The following is a 23306-nucleotide window of genomic DNA, read 5'->3' on the forward strand; positions in this document are numbered from 1 at the left end:
GAATTTGAGAGCATAAATGTATTTACATGTTAAATTTTGGCAGCTTTTGTATAATTCTTTCCTGCTACATTTGTTAGATTAAGTATTTATTATATTGGTTAAAGGTATATAACATTACCTACAATCTAATTCAGAAAAAAAGGTACGATATCTTTATGTATTTGAACAAGGTGTTTGACTCAGTGGAGCTTGCATAATGCATAAATGTTACAAACTTGGTAAATTTTTTTGCCATTGGAAAGGTGGAAATTTCATGAAACTGGACTGTTATTGCATTTGAATGATGTTTCAGTAGCTAGCTAGTGTTTTTCTAATAAAAGAGTAAAGGGTTATGCTAATGCTTAGATCTACAATTACTCCAGTGTCGCTTAGATCTAAGCACGAGCTTTGTTGTGCCGTTAGATTTGAGAAAATAATTTTTCATAAGAAAATTAGTAGCAATTTTTTAGAACAAGTACAATTTATAATTTAAAGAAATTATTTCCTACAAAAAGAATATGGCAACATCCTAGAAAATGACTTCTTTTTTTTCTACTAAAAAATTATTTTTAGGCACTCTGGATAATGAATGCAATTTTAATTTATAGGATTCTATCAGAGTTAACATCAACTTGAAGGTATTTGAAATTCTAAGAATATGTTCGGGAAAAGATTAATAGAGGAGAAAGATAAATAGGATATATTTTTTAATTTTAAATTAAAATAATTATATATTATTTAAAATAATAAATATATTATTAATATATTAAATTTTTGTTAATATATTAATTTATATTTTTTTTATTTTTAAAAAATATTAATTTTAAATATATTTATTTAAAATATAAATTTATATCTTCTCCTCCTCTCCAAAAACTCCTTCCTGAACAGCACATAAGTAATATATACCACGCTTTTCTAGTTTTCTGCAGTATCGAGCCAACATTGCATTGCCAGATGGATGATCAAATACTCAATGTAAGTGCCTTTCGTAATAGAAGTTTGAGCTGTAATTCATCATTTTCAGTGAAACTTTGTTAGACCAAACTTCGATGGGTACATTAGAGCTTTTAATAATATAAAAAACAAATTAAAAATTTTATTTAAATTTTATTTTTTGTAAGAACTTTCAAGTTTATAAAGTATATTTGAAAAACTCTTTTCGATTGTAGTATTATAGGAATATTTAGCAAAAACTACCTATGCTTTTTATGAGTATTTTATTTTAATCTCTTAAAAAAATTATTTTTATGTTAGTCTCTATTTTTAGGAACATTTTTTATTTTTATTGACTAATAAATAATTAATAACATAATTAATAAAAAAAAAAAGGCTATCACGTATATTAATAAGATAAATTGAAATATTTAAAAGAAAAATCCCAAAAATAAAACTATAAAATATTTTTAAAAAATAAACAAAAAATATATAAATTAAAAATATTAAATATTAAATTTAAATCTATTTTTAATCTCTATTATTAATAACCTTTACTTCTAAATAAAGTATTTACTTTTGTATTTCATCCGGAGCAATGTCAGTTTTCAACTTTTTATCAGAAATAAGTTTTTTAAGACAAACATGATAGTCCTTTTTTTTTCTTCTAATAACATGATAGTTCTTTAATATTTCATATTAGATTTAAAAGAAGAATTACCCTTTTGGTTTGTATCAATTTAAGATTAAAAAAAAATTATGATTTTTTAAAATAATAAGAGCAGATTAGAAATTGTCATGTGTTTTAAATAATATATGCATATTAATAATTTTAAAAATATTAAGAATATCTTGTACAATTTTAAAATTAAAATTTCCATTTTAAAATAAAATAAAAATATTTAAGATTATTTATTTACCTCCAAATATATTGATAAATGATCTTAAACATTTTAATTTTAAATAAATTATTTTAAAAAATAATTAAAAATAATATTTTTATACCTCAATTAAGTTTTTATTTATTACAAAAGTTATACAATTTAAACTAAGTTTAGATAAAATATTATGTTAGAATATAATTCTAACTTTTCATGAATTATTATTTTTATTTTTATTTTTGCTATTAAACAGGGCAAAAAGTCCAACAAAAAAAACAAAGCAATTAGGCAACCAGCTTAGACCACAAAGTCTCTAAAGAGTCCATCTTCAAAAAAGGCTATAGAGACAAAGGAGTCTTATCAAAAACAGGAAAAGATACCCCAAAATCATTATCTAATTTAGCCAACCAGTTAGCACTTTGGTTAGCTTCCCTAAACACATGAATGAACATTATAAACTTAATACTTCTAATCAAGCCTCTAATTTTGCTAATAACAAAATAAAAAGGATGATTCCTACTCTAGACATCCACAATCAGAGATATAGCAATTTTAGAATCGCACTCCACCCAAATAGCCTACAAGTTTCTCTCAATAGCCATATGGAGCCCCAAAAAATACCTCATAATTCAGCAGCAGTAGGGTGGCAGAGATCAAGCTGTTTGCAGAAACCCACAATGAAAGCACCATTAGAGTCCCTGATTAATCTACCACAGCTAGCAGTACACAAAGTTTGAGACATGGATCCGTTCGTATTAAGATTAACAAAACCAGACAGAGGAGACATCCACTTCACCAAGCAATTGGAACCCCAATTGTCAGCATCCCTCTTTTGCCCAGGCCTGCAACAAGAGATAAAATAATCAACATCAAGGTAAATTTTACGAGAGAGGTCATGGACACCAAGACTGTTATTTTGAAAAATAAAATTATTCCTAGATCTCCACAAATTCCAAACAACAAAACCAAAGATAAATGCTCCAATTGAGATACAGAGGAAAGTTATGTTTAGAGAAATTAAATTCCAGCCAACTAGATAAGCCTAGACTGAAAAATTGAACCCATTTATCAGGAGGAAGGAATTTACTCCAAATACTGTTGGCTGCTCAACAATCCCTAAGAACATAAATAACAGTTTTTGGGGCCTCCATGCATCTGGGACGCAAAGGAGAGGTAGTCATATTACGGGAGAACCTTTCCTCATTGGTTAGAAGCCTACCATAAGAAACTTTCCATAAAAAAAGTGAAGATCTGAGGGAGGGCCTTCTAGGCCCAAACTAGTTTAAAAATCTCATTATGGGTAGACAAATCCTATCTAAAATTAGAAATTAACTTATAAGCAGATTTGATTGTAAAACAACCATTATTAGTTAAATTCTAAAAGAACTGATCTTGATTATTAACTATTATAGGAGGGCTAATGGTGGACAGAACATCACAAACAGTCCTAAGAAGCAACACCCTCAACTTGTCCCAGTCCCAATTTCCCTAATTTGTGAAAAGAGCAACAGGGCTATTAATATCTTCCTCAGGAATTATACTGGTGGCACATCTGGACAAGCTCGGAGCAACAGGGACCTACTTATCCTTCCAAAATCTAGCAGTTAAACCATTTCCTAAAACCCAACCCAGACCTGTATAGAAAGACTCCTAAACAAAAGCTATGTTTTTCCATAAAATTGAAATATTATGACCAGAGTTTAACAAAGGGTCTTTTCCTAGAGAAAACTTGTATTTTGCAGACAGAACCTTGGCCCATAACTCATTAAGGGAAGAGATCAATCTCCAACAAAGCTTCATAATAAAAGATTTATGAACCAGATTAATGTCCCAAAATCCTAATCCTTCATCACTTTTGGGTTTACAAACCTTATCCCACCCTATAAGATGGCATTTTCTATTATTCAACGACCCCCAAATAAATCTCTTACAAATTGTGTTAATTTCATTACAAACAGATTTAGGTATAACCATAGTTTACATAAAATAATTAGGAATATTCATAATACAAGCCTGAGCAAGAATGATTCTCCCAGCAAAAGAAAGGAAATCCATTTTTCAGGAAGACAGATTTTTTTTTTTAAGTTTATCAATTATGAACACAAAATCTTTCCTACCAGGCTTAGAATGGCATATAGGAACACCCAGATATTTGCCAAAACTAGAAGAACTATTAATGCCAAGAATATCTACTATACCATTTCTAATTACTGAATCACAATTTTTAGAAAAATAAATGGAAGATTTATCTTTATTCACAAATAGGCCAAAAGCCTGCTCAAATTTATACAAATTGGATTTTATAATCTCAGCATTATGCAGGTCAGCTTTAGCCACAAAAATAATATCATCTGCAAAAGAAAATATGAGATATTTTAGGCCCAACATTATTAAAAGAAAAATAATCCAATTCTGACTATTGACATGGTCTTGAATTAAATGGAACAATCTTTCTAGACACATAACAAAGATGTATTATTATTCCAATTAATAGTCATAGAAGATGTGGATATGCATTGAAATATAAGATCAGAAAACTTATTGTTAAAACCAATTAGTTTAAAAGTTTCAGATATAAAGATTCATCTAATTTTATTATAAGCTTTTTTCAAGTCAAGCTTAAGAATCATATATCCAGATTTATTTCTTATTTTATCAAATGAATGAATGAGTTCTTGGAGAATTGAAATATTATCTATACCTTGTCTGACAGGGATAAAACTAGTTTGGTTGGAAGAGATAAGATAAGGCAGAGACCCCTTAATTCTATTAACTAGAATTTTAATAACTATTTTATAACTAACATTACATAGTGATACAGGTCTAAACTACCTAATATGCTTAGGATTTTCAACTTTAGGTATAAAAGTTATGAGAGTATCATTAATAGTAGTCACCTGTGCAGGTTTTTTGAAAATACCAGACACTAACTTAACAATATGGGACCCTAACAGAATATCCCATTGACTTTTAATGAACATAGAGTGACACCCATCAGGGCCAGGGGATTTAAAATTACCAATGTTAAATAAGGAGACCTTAATTTCCTCTATAGACATATCAGACTCAATAACAGACCTATCATACTCTCTAAGAGGGCGAAATGAAGAGACAGTGACCATGGATTTACCTGAAGGCTTGGATCAAAATATAAACTTTTGAAATAGGTCACAGCAATAGATTGGAGGATGAGAGGGTCATATTTCCAATTATTATTTTCATCCTTGAGAGCTTCAATTATCTTATGTTGTCTACGAATAATCACAGACTTATGAAAGTATCTAATATTCCTATTTCTCAAATTAATCCAACCAGATTTATACTGGTGAAACCAGAAAGTTTCCTCTTGGTCAAGGATATTTTGGTAGTCTTTCCATAAAGTTATCATGAGCTGGCTAAGGAAAGGATTCTCTCTTGAACCTAATTTACAAGATATACCCTTAATTCTATTCAATAATCTTCTTTTCCTTTTAAAAATATCCCTAAGGTAATTTATATTCCAATAGGAAATGTTTTTCTGAAACTCTGAGATATTCTCATTCCAAGCTCTAGAAGCAATCCAAGCTTTACTAACTTGATTACAAAAATCCTTATGAGACAACCAAGGAGCTAAAAACTTAAAATTCTTATGGTAAGATTTAAAACAATCCTCAGATCTAAATTTTAACCAAAGACCTATATGATCAAATTTTAAGAGGAGGATGTGAATAAGAGAGCTATTAAGAAAGGCCATATTCCAAATATCATTCACAACTACCCTATCAATACGTTCCTTTATACTACCTCTCTGCCAGGTAAAGGGATTCGCTTTCAATCCCAACTCTTGAAAGCCACAAATATTCAAACATTCAACAAACTAATTCATAAGATTCAAATTTGGAGGTCTGCCCCCTATTTTATCTTTCTCAAACATAATTGAATTAAAATCACCAGTAACGCACCAAGGATCCTTAACAGATAAACTGAAATCAATTAACAATTTCTAAACTTCAACCCGTTGGGCTTCTTGAGGATGAGCATAAATTGAGGAAAGAATCCAGGATTTCTGGCCATTACCAATTTTTAGATGGACTAAAAATTTATTTTTGTCTAAAACATCAACTTGAACCTTCTTAGAGTTTCAACAGCACCAAATTCCCCCCGAGAATCTAATAATATCCATCCTAATAAAGCTATCAAAATTAAACTTTTTAGTAACCAAAATAGCTTTATCGGCAGGGATCCTAGGTTCAAATATTGATAAAAAAAATCAAGATTATGTATACTGATTAGATCATTTATGAGTCTAGGGAATGTTTTGCCCCAGCACCCCTACAGTTCCAAAATAAGCAATTCATAACAAATTACATAATTTTTGACATAGCACCTGTGACGCCTAAAAATAACAGGATTTTTTTTTTTTTGAAACAGGAGAAGCGGAAGGATAACACATTCTTTGAATTCACCTCTAGTACATCACATTTCTGTTTAGGGATTTGTGGTCTCAACGTACAATATCAAAACTAAGTAAAACAACAACCACAACAATAATGCTCCATCATAACTGAATAACCTCATGCAATGGATAGGGAAATATTTAGTGATAATCTCAGAGTACTACACCTTGATAAGGTAAAATGACATAATTAAAATGCACAAAATCAACATAGTTCAGAGATACATGGAATGAAACAGACTGACTCCCTAAGAGCAGTTCCCTAAAAACAACAACAAACAAATTATCCCAATCAGTCGAGAGGAGAATAATCCTCAATGGGATCGGACTCCTCAGAAGATGTCGGGGAAGCAGAGCTAGAAGAAGCAGCGTCCTCTGTGTCCTCTACAATCCATCCAGCAGTGCGAGGTGGTGAATGAACTGTGATAAAGGGAGAATAAGTGTTTGGGTAGGTAGGGAGCATGTGGGGCAGTACATCATCATTCCTCACTAAGGGTTCTGCCATATATGTATCTCTCTCAGTGGTCACAGGGGGTGGAGTAGGTTCCTCAGTAGGGAATGGTACAGGCGTAGGTATTGGTCTAGAACTGGGAATACGGGGATCAACAGACATGAGAGAAGGAGTAGCTGCAAGTGCAGGATAAGGTAGGTGGGAGTCTCCAGGTGGGGTGGAGAAAACAAGCTCGATGGGGGTGTCAACCATAAAGTGGGTGGTCCACGAGTGTCCGACATCTTGTCCATGAATCACTCGTGCCATTCCATGGAAGATGCTTTGCTGTGCTGCCGCGTCGAACACCCAAACGTCCTCCTCAGATGGCAGGATCCATACCTTCACTCGGAAGCTGGTCATCTGTACAATACATATACAAAAGTACAACAACACACACAAACAGGGGTGAGTTCTCCAAACACAAGCAAACATCCAATAGCCATACCCCAAGGAAGGTGGCTTTTCACACCATCACTCAAGTCACATCATTATCCAATCTCAGAACAAACATCAATACAATATAGGTTGGTTCATACTTCTCACAGACAATTCCTAGGTTCATCAAACTAATAATGTTCATGATGCATGAATGCAAGTTTCGTCTCTCACTATCCATCCCTCAAATTTTTGTGTTAATGCACATGGTATGCATGGGGATCCCTTACTCTACTGCCAGCGACTTGCCCAGCATTTAATGTAGAGTTCACAATTTCATATCCAAGTCGTATGGCGATCGGAGGACTCCATTCCCTGCATCACAATCGCACAGAAAAGAATTTACATCATTATTCAAAAACACCCAAACTGGTGCTGGCCCCAAACTGGGTCTCTTCGGGAATGGACCTCAACGACCCTAGGATGTGGAGTTCTTGTCGGGCTTGGCTAAGGCTTGCAAGTAGGGTCACGACCCGGCCACAGAGAGCTCTACTGCACCATCTAGGTCGACTGTTCCCCCTTTCGCCACCCTCGTAGGTCTACTCGGGACCGAACCTCCAATACCTACAGCTGTGCCTCTGTTATGCCATCAAGTCGTTCCAAAGAAATGTTATGATGCATGGAGTATGATTCTCCTTTCTCTCCTCAACGTTTTCTCAATCTTGGGTCATATGGAATTCAAGCACAGAAACAAAGCCCTCACAAGGCCTGCTCAATCACTATTCACTTTCTCATCTAGCATAAATTTGTTAAACAATAAGGTTTAAGAATCACACACAAACTTCCAATCCCACCAATGCACATCCACTATCTCCCAACACATAATTCTCAATGATTTTGACACAACCCTCTCAGATTTTCCCACCCAAATCCTATTACATTAACTTACTATATTAACACTACTCAATTTATCATTTCCATTGTTATTAACCATACTACCTCCTACTTTAAATATGACTTATCTCCACTTTTCTCTATCTCTCTGGTTTTTCCATTTAGTTATTTTCTAATTACGTGTATTGATTCCCGACTACCTATTTAATTCAAGGTTACTTAGTTTCGTTCTAATTCTTTTTAGGTTCATTAATATTAGTCCTCACGCGATAGGTTCCATTAAGCTAATAGTGAGATCTTTTCTAAGGATGACTTTTATTGATTAACTACTATATTCAGTCCCTTAATTACCATCTCCATACCTTTATTTACTATCCTTTTAGTTTAGGTAAACTTTCCATCAAAAAGGGCTGCGCTTGATTCTCTCCTTTTATTCCTTGTATAATGTAATGAGCATGATGCATGATTCATCTTAGTGCTCACGGATTCAAGTGCAAACAGCAAACACACCTTATCATTATGCAGTCCTTATCACCCATATTTCATCAAAATTATCACAATTTTAAGTACAACTTTTAGGATTTCTCATCATCAAAACCGAGAATGAATAGTTCTCACTTTCTTGTCCACCACAAATTTCCAAAACACCACATGCATAAAGCTTTTCAAACCAAGTGAACACATCCATCACAATCAATTCAATCATCCATCATCCAAACTAACAAGCAACCATTCTCATGCAAATTACACAAAGTCCAACACGGTTTTCAATTTCTAAGTGTAGTTCAATATTCTAGGCTTTTGCCATGCAAGATCAAATCTGTCCAGCTTTTCCACTAGATTTTTATCAAATTAAAAATTATGTAACATAAAAGAAACTAACATGCAATGACATAGTTTCATCGTCCAAGTGGAAGGGCAACATTTCCAAGTGACATTCAAATTTCTAAGGGAAAACTGAAACACTTAGGGGCTGAAATCAACATGCAATGGCTTCCATTTCACATGCAATCCAAGGTTTATTGATTACAAGGGTCAATCAACATTTTAAACAAAGAATCCAGCCAAACAAAGGTGAAATCGAGGCATGCACAAAGAGATCCAAAGCATTTCATGGTTAAAAATTAACATGCAAGTGAAAGAATATGTTGATCAAGTTCACGGTTCATGGTTTCAAGAAGGAAATGTCATTAATTCAAAGGTTCCACCAAGGGAACATAAAAACCGAGACATGCACAAGGGAAGATCCACATCCACACATCAAAGTTTCAAGCTTTTTAGGAATTAAAGTTGATTAAAAGTGAAATCAAACTCTTTAGGAAGTAACCGAGACATGCAAACAAGGAAATCCATACTCTTTTTGGATAAAACTTAACATGCAAGTTCAGATTTGAAGTTCTTCCAACATGCAGTCCAACACACACTATTTTTTTTCAAGGAAAAATGTGTAAAAACAGCCAAGAGATGGACATGCAAACACATCAATTGTGAGAACTCCCCATTGCCTTGATTGTGACGAAAATTTAGGAGCAAAAGGAGTTGATCTTGGCTGGTTCTTCAAAGGAGAGTTGCTGGACCGAGAGGATGAGTTTCAAACTTCAATCTTTCTCCTCTTGGTTAGGTTGTCTTCCTCGGTTCTTTGAAGAGAAAAAAAGGGAAAAGCTTCAAATGGTTAGGATCAAGTGAAAAAGGAAGCTTTTTAGGAGTTTTTGGTGTTATGCTTCCATGGATCTTCAAATCAAAGAAGGAAAAAGGATGAGAAAGCTTACCTCTTTGAAGGAATGGTCACGGTTTTGAAGAATCAAGCAAGAGAATGCAAAAGTGAAAGCTTGGAGCTCCTTGGCTTGTCTTGGAAGGTTGAGAGGATGAGAATTTTTTTGAGAGATTTAGGGAGGGAGGGTCTCGGTTTCTTTGAAGAAATGGAGAGAATAGGAACTTGAAAAGATTTTTGAGAGGAAGGGTCGAGGGCTCACGGTTTTTGAGTGAAAAAAGAGAGAAAATGAGGTGGTTTGGTCTATTTATATGGAGTGTTTAATTTCCCTTTGCCAATTAGAACTTAATGCTCACGGTTTGGGCTTTGTGGGGCAATATTCAAATGCAAAACTGCACCAAATTAATTTGAAGCAATTTGGAAGTGGAATTTGGTGAAAAACTTGAATAATAAGGGTGTCACGATTTTTTGTGCATGAATAGTGAATTCTTTTGCAAACTTGTAAGTTAAGCAATCACATTTTGGCAAGCAAAATGCATGGAGGAGTGTGGAGGCTACATGCACACGGTTTGGAGTAAAACATTCCAAGAATTGCGCAAAATTCCAAAGGCTAGATTCTAGGCAGCAATTGCATGCAATGTGATTGGCCGACGAGGAATTTGATGTGATGAGATTGACTTTCGAAGGGACATTTGACATGGTGCAGATTTCAAGAAAAGCATTTAATTGGAGTAATCATGATGCCGGCCTTTTAGAAGGCACGATTAGAAAGTTCCGGAATAATTTTGTCTACTAATCGGGAGGCAAGAATCTTTTGCATGAATTTCTAGTGGTCGATACTAGATTTGGAAATCTTTACAATAATGATTTCTAGATTTCGTGAGATTCCGTGTAGAATTTTGACGGCTAAGGAATGATTACAAAATCTTAGCAATGATTACAAAATCTCACGTTTTTCAAGGCGAATACCTTTGATTTGACAATTTAAATAAGATAAAATTTTAACTTTCAGGATAAAATTATCAGGGGCAGTGTGGACAGTATAGTTGAACATACTCAAGAAAATCCTTGGACGATATTGAAACTATATGTTTGCATGCAGTTACCTTAAAATACCGAACTTAGAAATAATTCAATATTCTTATCAAAATAAAATAAAATAATTCAATTTAACCTCCATCTAATTATTCCGATACTAAAGAAGCAGAGTAAGCAAGCAAGTACGATTCAACGGTCGCTAGCTGAATCAGGAGAATCGGAGCGTTACAGCACCCAGGTTAACTACGTTCTCACCATGCTCATTTAAGATCACTGGACCAATCTTATCCACCTCCATTCCTATAGGTCGCCCAGGGGGTCTATCTAAATGGATTTTATGCTCAAGATGATTATTCCATAAAGAAGCAGAGGTAAGACCTATGAGGTCTTGAATACTATGACTTCCTTGACAATTTTCACTGATATTTCCCTACATAAATGACATTAACTTGAGAACTTCTATACTTTCCTGCTCTTGACAACTCCTGTCTATTTCTTGATGACTTTTATCCCCACTATTAGATTTAGTCTGTGGCACAGAAGCTTTCTCATATTCAAATTTTTTAGATTTGGGATTAACTCTCACTTTGGTAATTTTCTTTATATGCTCACCTAACTTGGTAATCTTAGAGGATTTCCTATATGATTTATTCAATGTACAGGCCCCCTGATTACCATCAGAATTCCTAACAACAATAGGAGCCTTTTGTTCACAAGTTCAGGTACCTGTTCTGCCTCACTCTCTTTGTCCCCTAAAACCTCATATCTAGATCCCATAGCAATATCTTTAGGTTTGCCAGTTTTGGTGATGGATCCAAATGAGTGATTGTGGGAAGGTTTTTTCCTAGTTTGTTTTTTAGCTATCATACAAGGACCAAAAGATTCTTCTATGTAGTGATTCTCTCTACCTAAATCTTCCTTAGAGATTTCCTTGCTTTGATTTTCAATATCAGGATGCTCTGCCTCATTCCACTTGGGTATTCTATTTGGAGAGGACTCATGTTCCATATCCATCCTATTACATTGCTCATTATTCCCACACAGCTCTTGCCTATGGCCATATTTCCTACACTTAAAACAAATTAGATGAAGCCCCTCATACTCAACCTTAAATTCCTACCCTAAAACTTTAAAAACTGGAACTAATTGTTTCCTAAGATCTATTTCAATACAAATCCTAGCAAATTTTTCTCTAAATAATAGAGAAGTATAAGGGTCAACTTTCAGCATTGACCCCAAGTAGGCTCCAACTTGTCAAAGAAACTTGTTATTGTATAATTCTAAGGGGAGATCAGGGATACAAACCCAAACGACTATTTATTTAGGTTAAATTGCTTAGTCCTAAACAAGGGTCTCCACCTTTGAATGAGGAGGTAATGATCAAGATTCGAAAAGAGTTGATTTATAATCTTCCATTTTTTCAAACTTAACCAGAAAAAACTCATTATTCAAATCCAAGATTTGAAGAGACCCATTTTTGCCCTAAATATTATTCAACCTTTGACTCAAAAAATTAAAACCTACCGACTTTCCTAGCAGTTTAACAATAAGGGTATGCTTCCATGGGAAGCACCAAGCCTCATAATCGTCTAACGAAATATTTAATTCAAGGCAAAGGTTCTGAGTATAAGATATTATTTCATCATTTTCATTATTCTCAGGGTTAAGATTGAAATCTTCTAATATTGATTTTAAAATTTCATCATTATTAAAGACTAAATCAAGATCATTATTTCCTAACACCATGTCTTTATATGAACGAGAATTAGAAGTATTAAGGATTGATTGCACCTGAGTCGGGATCTGATCTACAAGATTTTGATCTTCTTGCATGTCAACCTTTGGGTCCTTCGAGAATTCCTCAGGCCCCATTTTCACCTTCTTCGTGCTTCAATCTACAAGATCTGCTTCTTCCTTTGAACGTTTTTCTCCTTCATGTCGATTCATTCTGCTATCGCTCCTTTGAAAGCACTCTCGATCTGTCGTGTTCCTTGGCGCACCTCCGTATTCGTTTTATCACTCTGCCTCGTGCCAGGTAGGGCGAGAACCCTAGCAGCGCCGCTCTCTTTAGTTCTCTCGAGGTTAAAAGATCCTATCTTGGAGACGCGAGTAATTCTTTTTAAAAATTTAAATCTAAATATAAACTTTACATAACTTTTCATTAATTATTATTTTTAGTTCTGATAATTAATTTTATCTAAGTAAAAGTTATATTATCTCAATGTACTACATCACCTAAACATTAAAATTAATAATTTTTTTAAAGTAAAAAAAATATTTTAGTAAATTTTATAAAGATTAAATATGCAACCTCTTGTAGAGATTAATAAAGACTTAATTAAACTACTTATCTTCATAATATAAAAGTAGATGAGTTTTGGAGGGAAAGTTGCAATGAATTTTGAAGGGGATTTTGCCTTCACTTTTTAATGCAATAATTTTTATATAATAATTAATAATTATTATTTAAGGCCATCTTAAATGCTTTAATTCAAATTAATTAAATTCATTCATTTTTAATTAGCAGTTTTGATATATCTTTACTTTTAAAGCCGTCTTGAATGGTTTAATTCAAATCAGTTAAATGTATTTATTTCTAATTAGTAGTCTTTATATATTCAAAAGGTGCATCCTTTGTGGCAGATTTGAACATTAATATTAATGTTTATTTTAAATTTTATTATTAGAAATTAATAACTGGTAAAATGAGTTTTGGAGGGAAAGTTGCAATGAGTTTTGGAGGAGAATTTTCCTTCACTTTTTAATACAATAATTTTTATATAATAATTAATAATTATTATTTAAGGCCATCTTAAATGCTTTAATTCAAATCAATTAAATTCATTCATTTTTAATTAGCAGTTTTGATATATCTTTACTTTTAAAGCCGTCTTGAATGGTTTAATTCAAATCAGTTAAATGTATTTATTTCTAATTAGCAGTCTTTATATATTCAAAAAGTGCATCCTTTGTGGCAAATTTGAACCTTAATATTAATGTTTATTTTAAATTTTATTATTAGAAATTAATAACTGGTAAAATTACATAAAACTCTTGAACTTTAAATTAAGTTTATTATAAAATTAAAAAAAAAGTAAAAAAAAAAGACGTAGAAAAAAGTGAAAAGAAAATCAAATATATTGATTTGATTCTCAATGACTTGGAGTGAGTATTATTTTATAACATATTTTAATAGTTAAAATATTTGTTTAATATTTTTTTTCTCTTTCATTACTTTATACTAATTAAGATTATATTATATTGAATTTGTTTTGTAAGAATCAGAGAATTGTTTGCACTTTATGGGAGGAGTTTGATGATCAAATGGTTGTTTTTTAAAGAATGAAAATTTTAATGTTTTACCTATTATGATTATTCAATTATGTAAAGTAAAAACATTTGGTGGTATGATTCTTTATCTATATTGAACTTTTTTTAATTGTGTGATAGTTATTATTATCAACAAATTATAGTTTATAGTTGTTTCAAGAATTTTAGGCATATCAAATGCTTATAATGAGACAAAATTATATATCAATCTTAACATAAAAAAGGCTATTGATTACAAGAATAAATAAGTATTTTAATTATTTTTTATTTATAGAGACATCATTATGTTTTGCATGATGTTTCCTGTTTTTGTTAACTTATAAGTTATCCAATTTGTGGTATAGGATTAATATGAATGATGCAGATATAAGTCAAGTATTAAGTCCGATGGGTACTTTTCTGTTTCAATGGAAGATGATTTGCTCCAAGCTCAAAGCATGACCATATATACATGAAATAATTGAGTATGTTTTGTATTGAAATAATGAAGTGAAATGAATATAATTAGCAGTTAAATACAATTTTAAATTTTAACATAAATGATTTAATTTAAATTTTATTCTTGAAAACTGATAATTTGTATATGATTAATGAAGAATAATGGAATAAATGAATAAGAATTGATGAGTGTGTGTGTGTGTGTATATATATATATATATATATATATATATATATATATTCTAAGGGTCATTTATATTACATTTGAATCTGTTATAAATAATCAAATAAGAACTATATGGACAAACATAAAATATTTAATAAAGATTAAAAAATTATATTTTATTTAGTATATATATATATATATATATATATATATATATATATATATATATATTAACATATTTGTACTTTCTTTTTAACCTTAATATTAACATATAGGATCATTCATGAAGAATAGTAAAATGAATAAATTATAATTAATTAATTTATATATTTAAAAGGTCATACAACAATGAAATAATAAGAATTAATATTAATTTAGTATTTGTAATTTAAATATTATATGAAAAAAGTACAAAAACTGTTAAAAAGTTGGTATACAAGAAAATCTTTTAAAATATAAATTAGATTTATTATAAAAATTATGACTTTCCTTTTTAATTAATGTCAATAAAAAAGAAAAATACTTTATAAAGTTCTATATTATATTTTTTTCTTTCAAATAACTAATATTTTTATTAATAATAATATTAACATATACTAATTAATTTTAAACTTTCAAATAGTTTAAATATTATTATAAAGTTTTTCTTATCATAATATTTGTATATATTTTATATGTGACCTATAAATTTTATATTATATCAACATGTGTAATTTTAATTAATATAAAAATTATTTTTGTTTTCAATAAAATTATTCTTCTCTTTTACTTTTTATTTAAATCTTAATTCAAAATTTTAAAATATATAAAGTATATAAAATTTGCATATGAAAATTTATTTATCTTATTTTTTAATCTATTTATATTTGATATTATTCAATATAATATAATTTTATTATTATATTTTTTATATTTAAATTATAATTTTATAATATTTATATATACTAATTACAATATAAACAAATTTCGGTGACATATAAATATATTTACTAATCTATAATTAAAATTTTTATAATAATATTTATAATATTTAAAGTCACATATAAATTATTTTTAACTGTTATATTTATTTTTATAGATAATTTATTTTCAAAATAATCAAAAATTTTATTTAATAATTTTTATCTTTCTGTTATATTAAAAATAATTAATTTAATATTTAAATTATAATTATTTTAAAATTAAATTATATATATATTTAATTAATAAATATACGATTCAATAATAAGAAATTAAATTATGATATTTAATACATAACAATAGTTTCAGAAATATAAAATAGGTTTATTTAATAAAAAAATTATTTATTTTTATCTTTAAATTGTGTGCTATATAATTTTATAAGATAAAATAAGATATATAATTTTATTCTTTCAATAATTTTTGCTTTAAAATATTTAAATATATTAATTTTTTTTTTATTAAGAATCCTTATGTTGTGATATGTATATATACATATTAAATTATTATAAATTAATTATAAGAGTATTTTTAAACATTATAGAATTAAATTTATAATTTATAAATTTAAATTATATTTAAGTTTAAACTTTTTACTTTTAAAGTTAATTTATAAATATTTAAAAGTATATTATAAATCTTTATCTAATATATTAAATCATTTTATTAATAATAATATTATTATATACTAATTAATTTTAAAATTTAAAATAATTTAAAAGTATTTTTAAACTTTATAAAATTAAATCTATGATCTTATAAATTTAAATTTTATTTGAATTTAATCCTTTTACTTTTAAAATTAATTTAAAAATATTTAAAAGTATATTATAAATTTTTATATAATATATGAAATCATTTTATTAGTAATAATATTAATATATACTAATTAATTTTAAATTTAAAATAAATTAAATATTATCATAAATATTTTATAGAATTATTTTTTATTTTATAATTATTAATTATAATATTATACTATAATATAATAATTTATCCGTGCATTGCACGGGTCACTTATAAATCTTAATTAAAATTTTAAAATATATAAAATTTGTATATAAAAATTTATTTATCTTATTTTTTAATATATTTATATTTGATATTATTCAATATAATATAATTTTATTATTATAAATTTATAATATTAATATATACTAATTATAATATAAATAAATTTCTGTGACATAAATATATTTACTAATCTATAATTAAATTTTTTATAATAATATTTATAATATTTAAAGTTACATATAAATTATTTTTAACTGTTATATTTATTTTTATAGATAATTTATTTTAAAAATAATCAAAATTTTCATTTAATCTTTTTTATCTTTCTTTTATATTAAAAAAAATTAATTTAATATTTAAATTATAATTATTTTAAAATTAAATTATATATATATATATTTAATTAATAAATATACGATTCAATAATAAGAGATTAAATTATAATACTTAATAAATAATAAAAATTTTTGAAACACAAAATAGGCTTATTTAATAAAAAAAAATTTATTTTTATCTTTAAATTGTGTGCTATATAATTTTATAAAATAAAATAAGATATATAATTTTATTCCTTCAATAATTTTTACCTTAAAATATTTTAAATATATTAAAATTATTTTTTTTATTAAAAATCCTTATATTTTGATATGTATATATAATGTTAAATTATTACAAAATAATTATAAAAATATTTTTAAATTTTATAGAATTAAATTTGTAATTTATAAATTCAAATTATATTTAAGTTTAAACCTTTTACTTTTAAAGTTAATTTATAAATATTTAAATGTATATTATAAATATTTATATAACATATGAAATCATTTTATTAATAATAATATTAATATATACTAATTAATTTTAAATTTTAAAATAATTTAAATATCATCATAAATATTTGATATAATTATTTTTTATTTTATAATTATTAATTATAATATTATACTATAACATAATAAAAACTTAACAACAAAAACATGATCCTAGTTAAAAAAATTCCCAAAAAAAAAACGCAAACAAGGATTGGAGTTCGGGTCATGGGCTGGTTGGGCCCAAATATTCAATTAAGAAAACAAAGTCTCCGCCATGCCGGTAATTCAAAAACCCTAATTTATCTGTTCTTTTCTCTCAGCCGCTGCGACGCGAACAGAGAGATCCCAAGCCAGATTTCAAGATGAAGGTTATCCTCTCAAACTCTAATTTTGCGTCCTGCTTTGATTTCTTGCTTTTGCGACTGAATATTTACACATACAACTTCTTTTGTAGTTCAACATTGCGAATCCCACCACCGGTTGTCAGAAGAAGCTCGAGATCGATGATGACCAAAAACTGTAATCTCTTCACCACTTTAATTTTCCATTGATTGCGTATATTGAAGAAGCAGATGAAAAATGTCGGAAATTGAAATTATTTTAATGCCAGCAGTATAAATGCTGAGTGTATGATAGTACTGTGAAACTGTAAATTTGATTTGTATGTCATTCAGAGTCAATTTATCTGAAGAGATTGTGTTCCTTGATGTTATTGGGCCACGCAGCTTGTAATCATGCTCGCGATTTGGAATTTGTTTTTTTTTTGGATTTTGATTGGTTTTGTGTCTGTCATGATTGTTCTATTTTAAATTGTAGTCGAGCATTTTGGGACAAAAGGATCTCACAAGAGGTTGTTGGTGATGCTTTGGGTGAGGTATGGTTTTCGGGTGGATTCCTTACACGGCTCGGTGTCTCCTGAATTTTTTTTGAGGAACTTCGATCAATAATTGACGTATTCTCCTATATTGGCAGGAATTCAAAGGCTATGTCTTCAAAATCACTGGAGGTTGTGACAAACAGGGGTTTCCAATGAAGCAGGGAGTGTTGACCCCTGGTCGTGTTCGCCTTTTACTGCACAGAGGTAGAATTAATCTGATGCCTTTTTGCTTTGTTTGATTTTAGAGAGATAATGGATTACTATTCTGAAGCATTCGTTTGTTTCGCATGTTCTAAATATGGATTTGGATGTGGCCTAAAATATTTTGTAAATGGTTCCTATGTGTCCTGCCTCTTTTGTTCAGTAACATGCGTTGTCTGATTCTTTTTCAAGTAATATTGTGAATGTATTTGTTGCTGGAATACTATTTTCTCTTCATAACTGGAGTCAGAATTCTCTTAGACAACCCTTGTTCCTGGTTTATTATTAATTTTCATTTCATTGGATGCTTGAGCAGGAACTCCTTGTTTCCGTGGATATGGAAGGCGCAATGGTGAGCGTAGGAGGAAATCTGTTCGTGGCTGCATTGTCAGCCCAGACCTCTCTGTTCTGAACTTAGTAATTGTAAAGAAGGGTGAAAATGATTTACCTGGCCTTACTGATGTTGAAAAGCCAAGGATGAGGGGTCCAAAGAGAGCATCTAAAATCCGCAAGCTGTTCAATCTGTCTAAGGAGGATGATGTGAGGAAGTATGTCAACACATACCGCCGAACATTTACAACCAAAACTGGTAAAGTTTCTTCTCTCTGAATGTTCTATTTAGATTTTAGCTTTTGTCTTGCCCTTAAGAAGAGGAACTGATGGGAAGATAGAATTTGGTAACGAAACATGGTTTACATGTTTAACCTGTTTATAGTTTGTAATCTTTTCTCATCCCTACTGTCCAATTCTAAGTTTGGATTTATCAAATTCATTTGTTTGCAAGTGTCTTCGTTAACAAACCTAATCTGGTTAACGAAAATTACTTTTGAAGTTAAACCTGTCTATAATTTGTATTTTGTTCACACCTCGTAAGATTTTATCCAATCCAACTACTATTCAGAGCTTTGTGTGTGTATCAATATACGACTTCTGATAAAAATATGGTTTCCTTACATTATTCCTTTAAAATCCTATAAAAATTATCACATTCTGCTTAGGAAGCTAACTCCTAGCCCTACAACCTATCCTATGTTTCGAATATTTATGTTGTTTGTTTGATGACGGACCCATTTGAATAGTAGATTATTTATAATTTGTAGATATACAAGTTGTGATGGCTTCAGGTCTGAGTATATAATGTTTGGTTGCAGGGAAAAAGGTGAGCAAAGCTCCAAAGATACAACGACTGGTCACCCCCCTAACTCTTCAAAGAAAGCGGGCAAGAATTGCAGATAAGAAGAAGAGAATCGCTAAAGCAAAATCAGAGGCAGCAGAGTACCAGAAACTTCTTGCCTCCAGGTTGAAGGAGCAGAGGGAACGCCGTAGTGAGAGCTTGGCTAAGAGGAGATCAAGGCTTTCCAGTGCTGCTAAGCAATCTGCCACAGCATGAGCTGCGTTCGAACTGATGTTTAATCTTCGTCCTAGTTTTTGATAGTCTTATTTCATAATCCTTATGTTTTGGTATTTTGCAATTCAAATACTTTTCTTTTTTAATATTTCTTTGATGTTGTGTTCGGCAGTTTAATGGAATTTAAGTTTTACCTGGTTGGAATTAGTCACCTTTTGAAGCGAAGTTATATTTGTAGAGACGCCCTTTTGTGTACTTTTGATTTCTGCACGAACCTAACCACATCTCGTAACTTAGAATTTAAAGCAGGTCTAACCGTTGTGTTGCCTTACTTTACCCGCTTACTTCCCTTTCTTCTTATTGCGGAAAAAAAATTTCTAAAAGGTGCAACCAATTTGAAGGGTCAAGTGTAGGGTTGGAAATGAGACACTAGTTTACAAATTGGTTCGCAAGTTCGAATAGGGTAACCGAAAAGTTAAAATAGAGAATTTCAAGGTTAGTTCATAACACTTCAGTTCAATTCACGAGTTCAAATTACTTAAATTAGAAGTCAGTAAATTCAGTATATTAAAATAAAATTTAGGTATAATAACATATGAATTTCAATCAAAATAATAAAATTTTTAGCGCATTGCCTATGTAAGATTCGTTTGCTCGCATGGCATCGCAAAAATAGTTGCATTAAGCCGTTTGATATTCTCCCTTTCTATTATTATTACAGTTTTGTACTATTTTTGGCTTGGGTCTTTATGTAGCTTGAAGCTATCGGAAAAAAGAGTTGGAAGACTTGGATCAAGCACGAGTGACAGAACAATATACCTTTTTTCGCAAAATTAAGACCGGAATTAACCGTTATTAATCATATATTAAGCCTCGAGTGATCCTAAATAATGTAAACACTAAAAGTTGGGGCAATCGTTTTGGTTCCTATGAGCAACAGAAGAGTTATTGGACTATTGGGTCACAGATATCTATTAGTTCTATTTCAACCAATATTATTTTACGTAACTAATGAATCGAGCAATAAAGAACGTGGCAAATTGCGGAGAACATGTGGCAGGCTGAACCACACGTGGCAACCCCCTTGTTTGCCAGTTGCCACCGTTTCTTTCCAACATGCAGGCCTCGGCAAACGGTGTGAATCCATTTAAGCTTTAAACCGATCAAATTCGCTGTAGAAAAGAAACAACAGAACAGAATAACCTAACCAAAGTTGAAGATCAAAAGATATGGCAGCAATGTTCATAACTAGAAACGCCCTCTTCCGCTTCTCAAAGTCTTTCCCTTACGCCCCTTCACTCTCCCACAAACCCTCCAGAGTCACCTTCGCCCCTTCCTCCAACTATTCAGACGTAAGTTCGTCACTTTCATTATTTTTCTTCACCAACACTTCATTTTCTCAAGTGGGTTTCCATTATTTTAATATATAATTTTCAGTGGAGAAATGTAGCAGCAGAAGGAACGCGAGACTCGAGAGCCAACTGGGCCTACGATTCTCCAGAGGCAAAACGCGAAGCAGATGAAATGTCAGAGAGAGCGAAGGAAACGGTGAGTGAAGGCATGGACAGAGCCAAAGAGCAAGCTCAAGAAATGAAAGACAGAACCAAAGAATACGCACATGACGCCAAGGAGAAGACAAAGGAAGGGGCAGAGAGTGCAAAAGAGAAGGCAAAAGATTATGCTTATGACACAAAGGACAGTGCAAAGGAAGCTGCAGGAACTGTGGCTGATAAGACGAAAGAAGGAGCTGAGAAGACGAAGGAGAAGACGGAGGAGGTTGCTGGGTCGGCGAGCGAAACGTTGAAGAATGTAGGGGAAAAGGCAAAGCAAAGCGTGCAAGGGGCGTGGGAGACGGCGAAGGACACCACGCAGAAGATCAAGGAGACGGTGGTTGGTAAGGATGATGATGATGGTGATGATGTTGGTGGAAAGAGTGTGGTGGATGAGGAATTAAGAAGAGCTGGGAGGAAGGGTTATTAGAGAGAAGAAAGGGTTTAGTGCTCTACTGCTATGTCTTCTTGTTTGTGCATTTAATTTACTATTTATGTTTCTAGTTGTACTATTAGTTTGCTAGTTAACAGCAAAATATGTCTGTCCACCCTCATGCCATCCTATATTAGATGGTGTGCTTTGTGCACACACAATATCCTCCTTCCAATAAAACCTAATATTCCTCCATAATTTTATATTTTCTATTACTACGATCAATTCTCCTGCTTCAAAAGATACTTAGCACATTTTATGCGCTAGCTTTAAAAAACACTATGCTAGGTTTTTCTTGTTTCTTTTAAGAAGTTTGGGAAGCAGTGTTTTGGAGGGAAAAGGAGAATAGGATGAAATTTTGTTTTAATATTAATATATGTATATAGTTGATAATGTATAATTTTTATCCCCATAGGATTGGTTCATGATTTACGAAAGGGGTAGGGAGATGTAGGGTAGAGGAAGGAAAGAAGAATTTTTTGTTGTTTATTTTTATAATTTCAAACCGTAAAAAGAAGTAAAAGAACCCCAAATAGAACATGACCCAAAAAACAAAAGAAGTGAATAGCCATAGGCAGAAATATAGCAAACACAATGACTCCATGAGAGTAATGGAAAGGATGGTAAAAAAAATGAATGGATCATGAAAAGGTAAAAAGTGGGATTTCTTTTTTACTTTTCTCTAAATGTAATGGTTCATGAATGGATCCATGGATTTGATGACTATGCCAAAGTGTTAATTGTAAACTGACGAGGGAAAAAATTCGTAAATAATACTTATGTGCACCAAGGAAAACATTCTTCTAAAACATTATTTTTAATGTGATATTTCACATTTTCTTAGCTTCTTTGATTTTTCACTTGGAAGAATCCATTATTATTACCATCCACTCCCTATATATGTCAATTACACCCAATCCTTACATTATGATTTTGATGATTTTAATATCATTAAACTCCCTTTCAAATGTCTTCGGAACTACTAATCGCTGTTTTTCTTCTACTTTCATGTTGATAAAGCCACATCCAATCTGATAAAACATCTGTTTTCGGCCAACAATCTGAAACATTTTGTTGAGCAAAGTTTTTTTTTTTTTCTTTTGGGTCAATGACCATGTAAGCCCAATGAAAGTGCTTGACCATTGACTATCATTGATTAGACTAAAAAGCACCTGGGCGATCTCCGCCATGGCCCACACAACCCTCAAACCATAGAACTCTGCATAGGCCAAAAGAGAAATTTGCCTTCTCTGCAAACCTCTGTTCGGTTCAGCATTGACTAATGACTTGTAAAACCACTAAAAAATAATGAATATGATGAAAATTAAATTGTATAAAACTGAAAATATCAAATTAATTCAGAACTATTTTCTTCACTACATTTTGTGACAACCACAATCAAATGCCAATTTCATTTAAATATTATATTAATTAAAAA

The 23306-nt window shown here is 30.7% G+C and overlaps 2 protein-coding genes across 3 annotated transcripts; both read left to right on the plus strand.

Annotated features, from left to right (window-relative positions):
* Window positions 1-17699: 17699 nt before the first annotated feature.
* LOC113870440 (40S ribosomal protein S6) lies at window positions 17700-20136 on the plus strand. Of its 2 annotated transcripts, XM_027507042.1 has the most exons (6): window positions 17700-17827; window positions 17914-17978; window positions 18276-18333; window positions 18432-18540; window positions 18854-19126; window positions 19689-20136. In XM_027507042.1, exons 1-6 carry the CDS (start codon window positions 17822-17824, stop codon window positions 19925-19927), a joined length of 750 nt encoding a protein of 249 aa, XP_027362843.1. In that variant the 5' UTR covers window positions 17700-17821; the 3' UTR covers window positions 19928-20136. The 2 variants fall into 2 exon arrangements, with proteins under 2 accessions (XP_027362843.1, XP_027362837.1); XM_027507036.1 differs by having other exon boundaries at window positions 17751-17827; window positions 17914-18333; window positions 19689-20118.
* A 978-nt stretch (window positions 20137-21114) lies between these two features.
* LOC113853015 (uncharacterized protein ECU03_1610-like) lies at window positions 21115-21783 on the plus strand. Its single transcript, XM_027483442.1, is given in 3 exon segments — window positions 21115-21237; window positions 21323-21761; window positions 21764-21783. Coding segments are annotated over 3 exon segments (582 nt in total).
* The last annotated feature ends 1523 nt before the right edge of the window (window positions 21784-23306 follow it).

This window comes from Abrus precatorius, unplaced genomic scaffold (assembly GCF_003935025.1).
Source record: "Abrus precatorius isolate BTA unplaced genomic scaffold, Abrus_2018 Scaffold10, whole genome shotgun sequence".
Lineage (NCBI taxonomy): Eukaryota > Viridiplantae > Streptophyta > Magnoliopsida > Fabales > Fabaceae > Abrus > Abrus precatorius.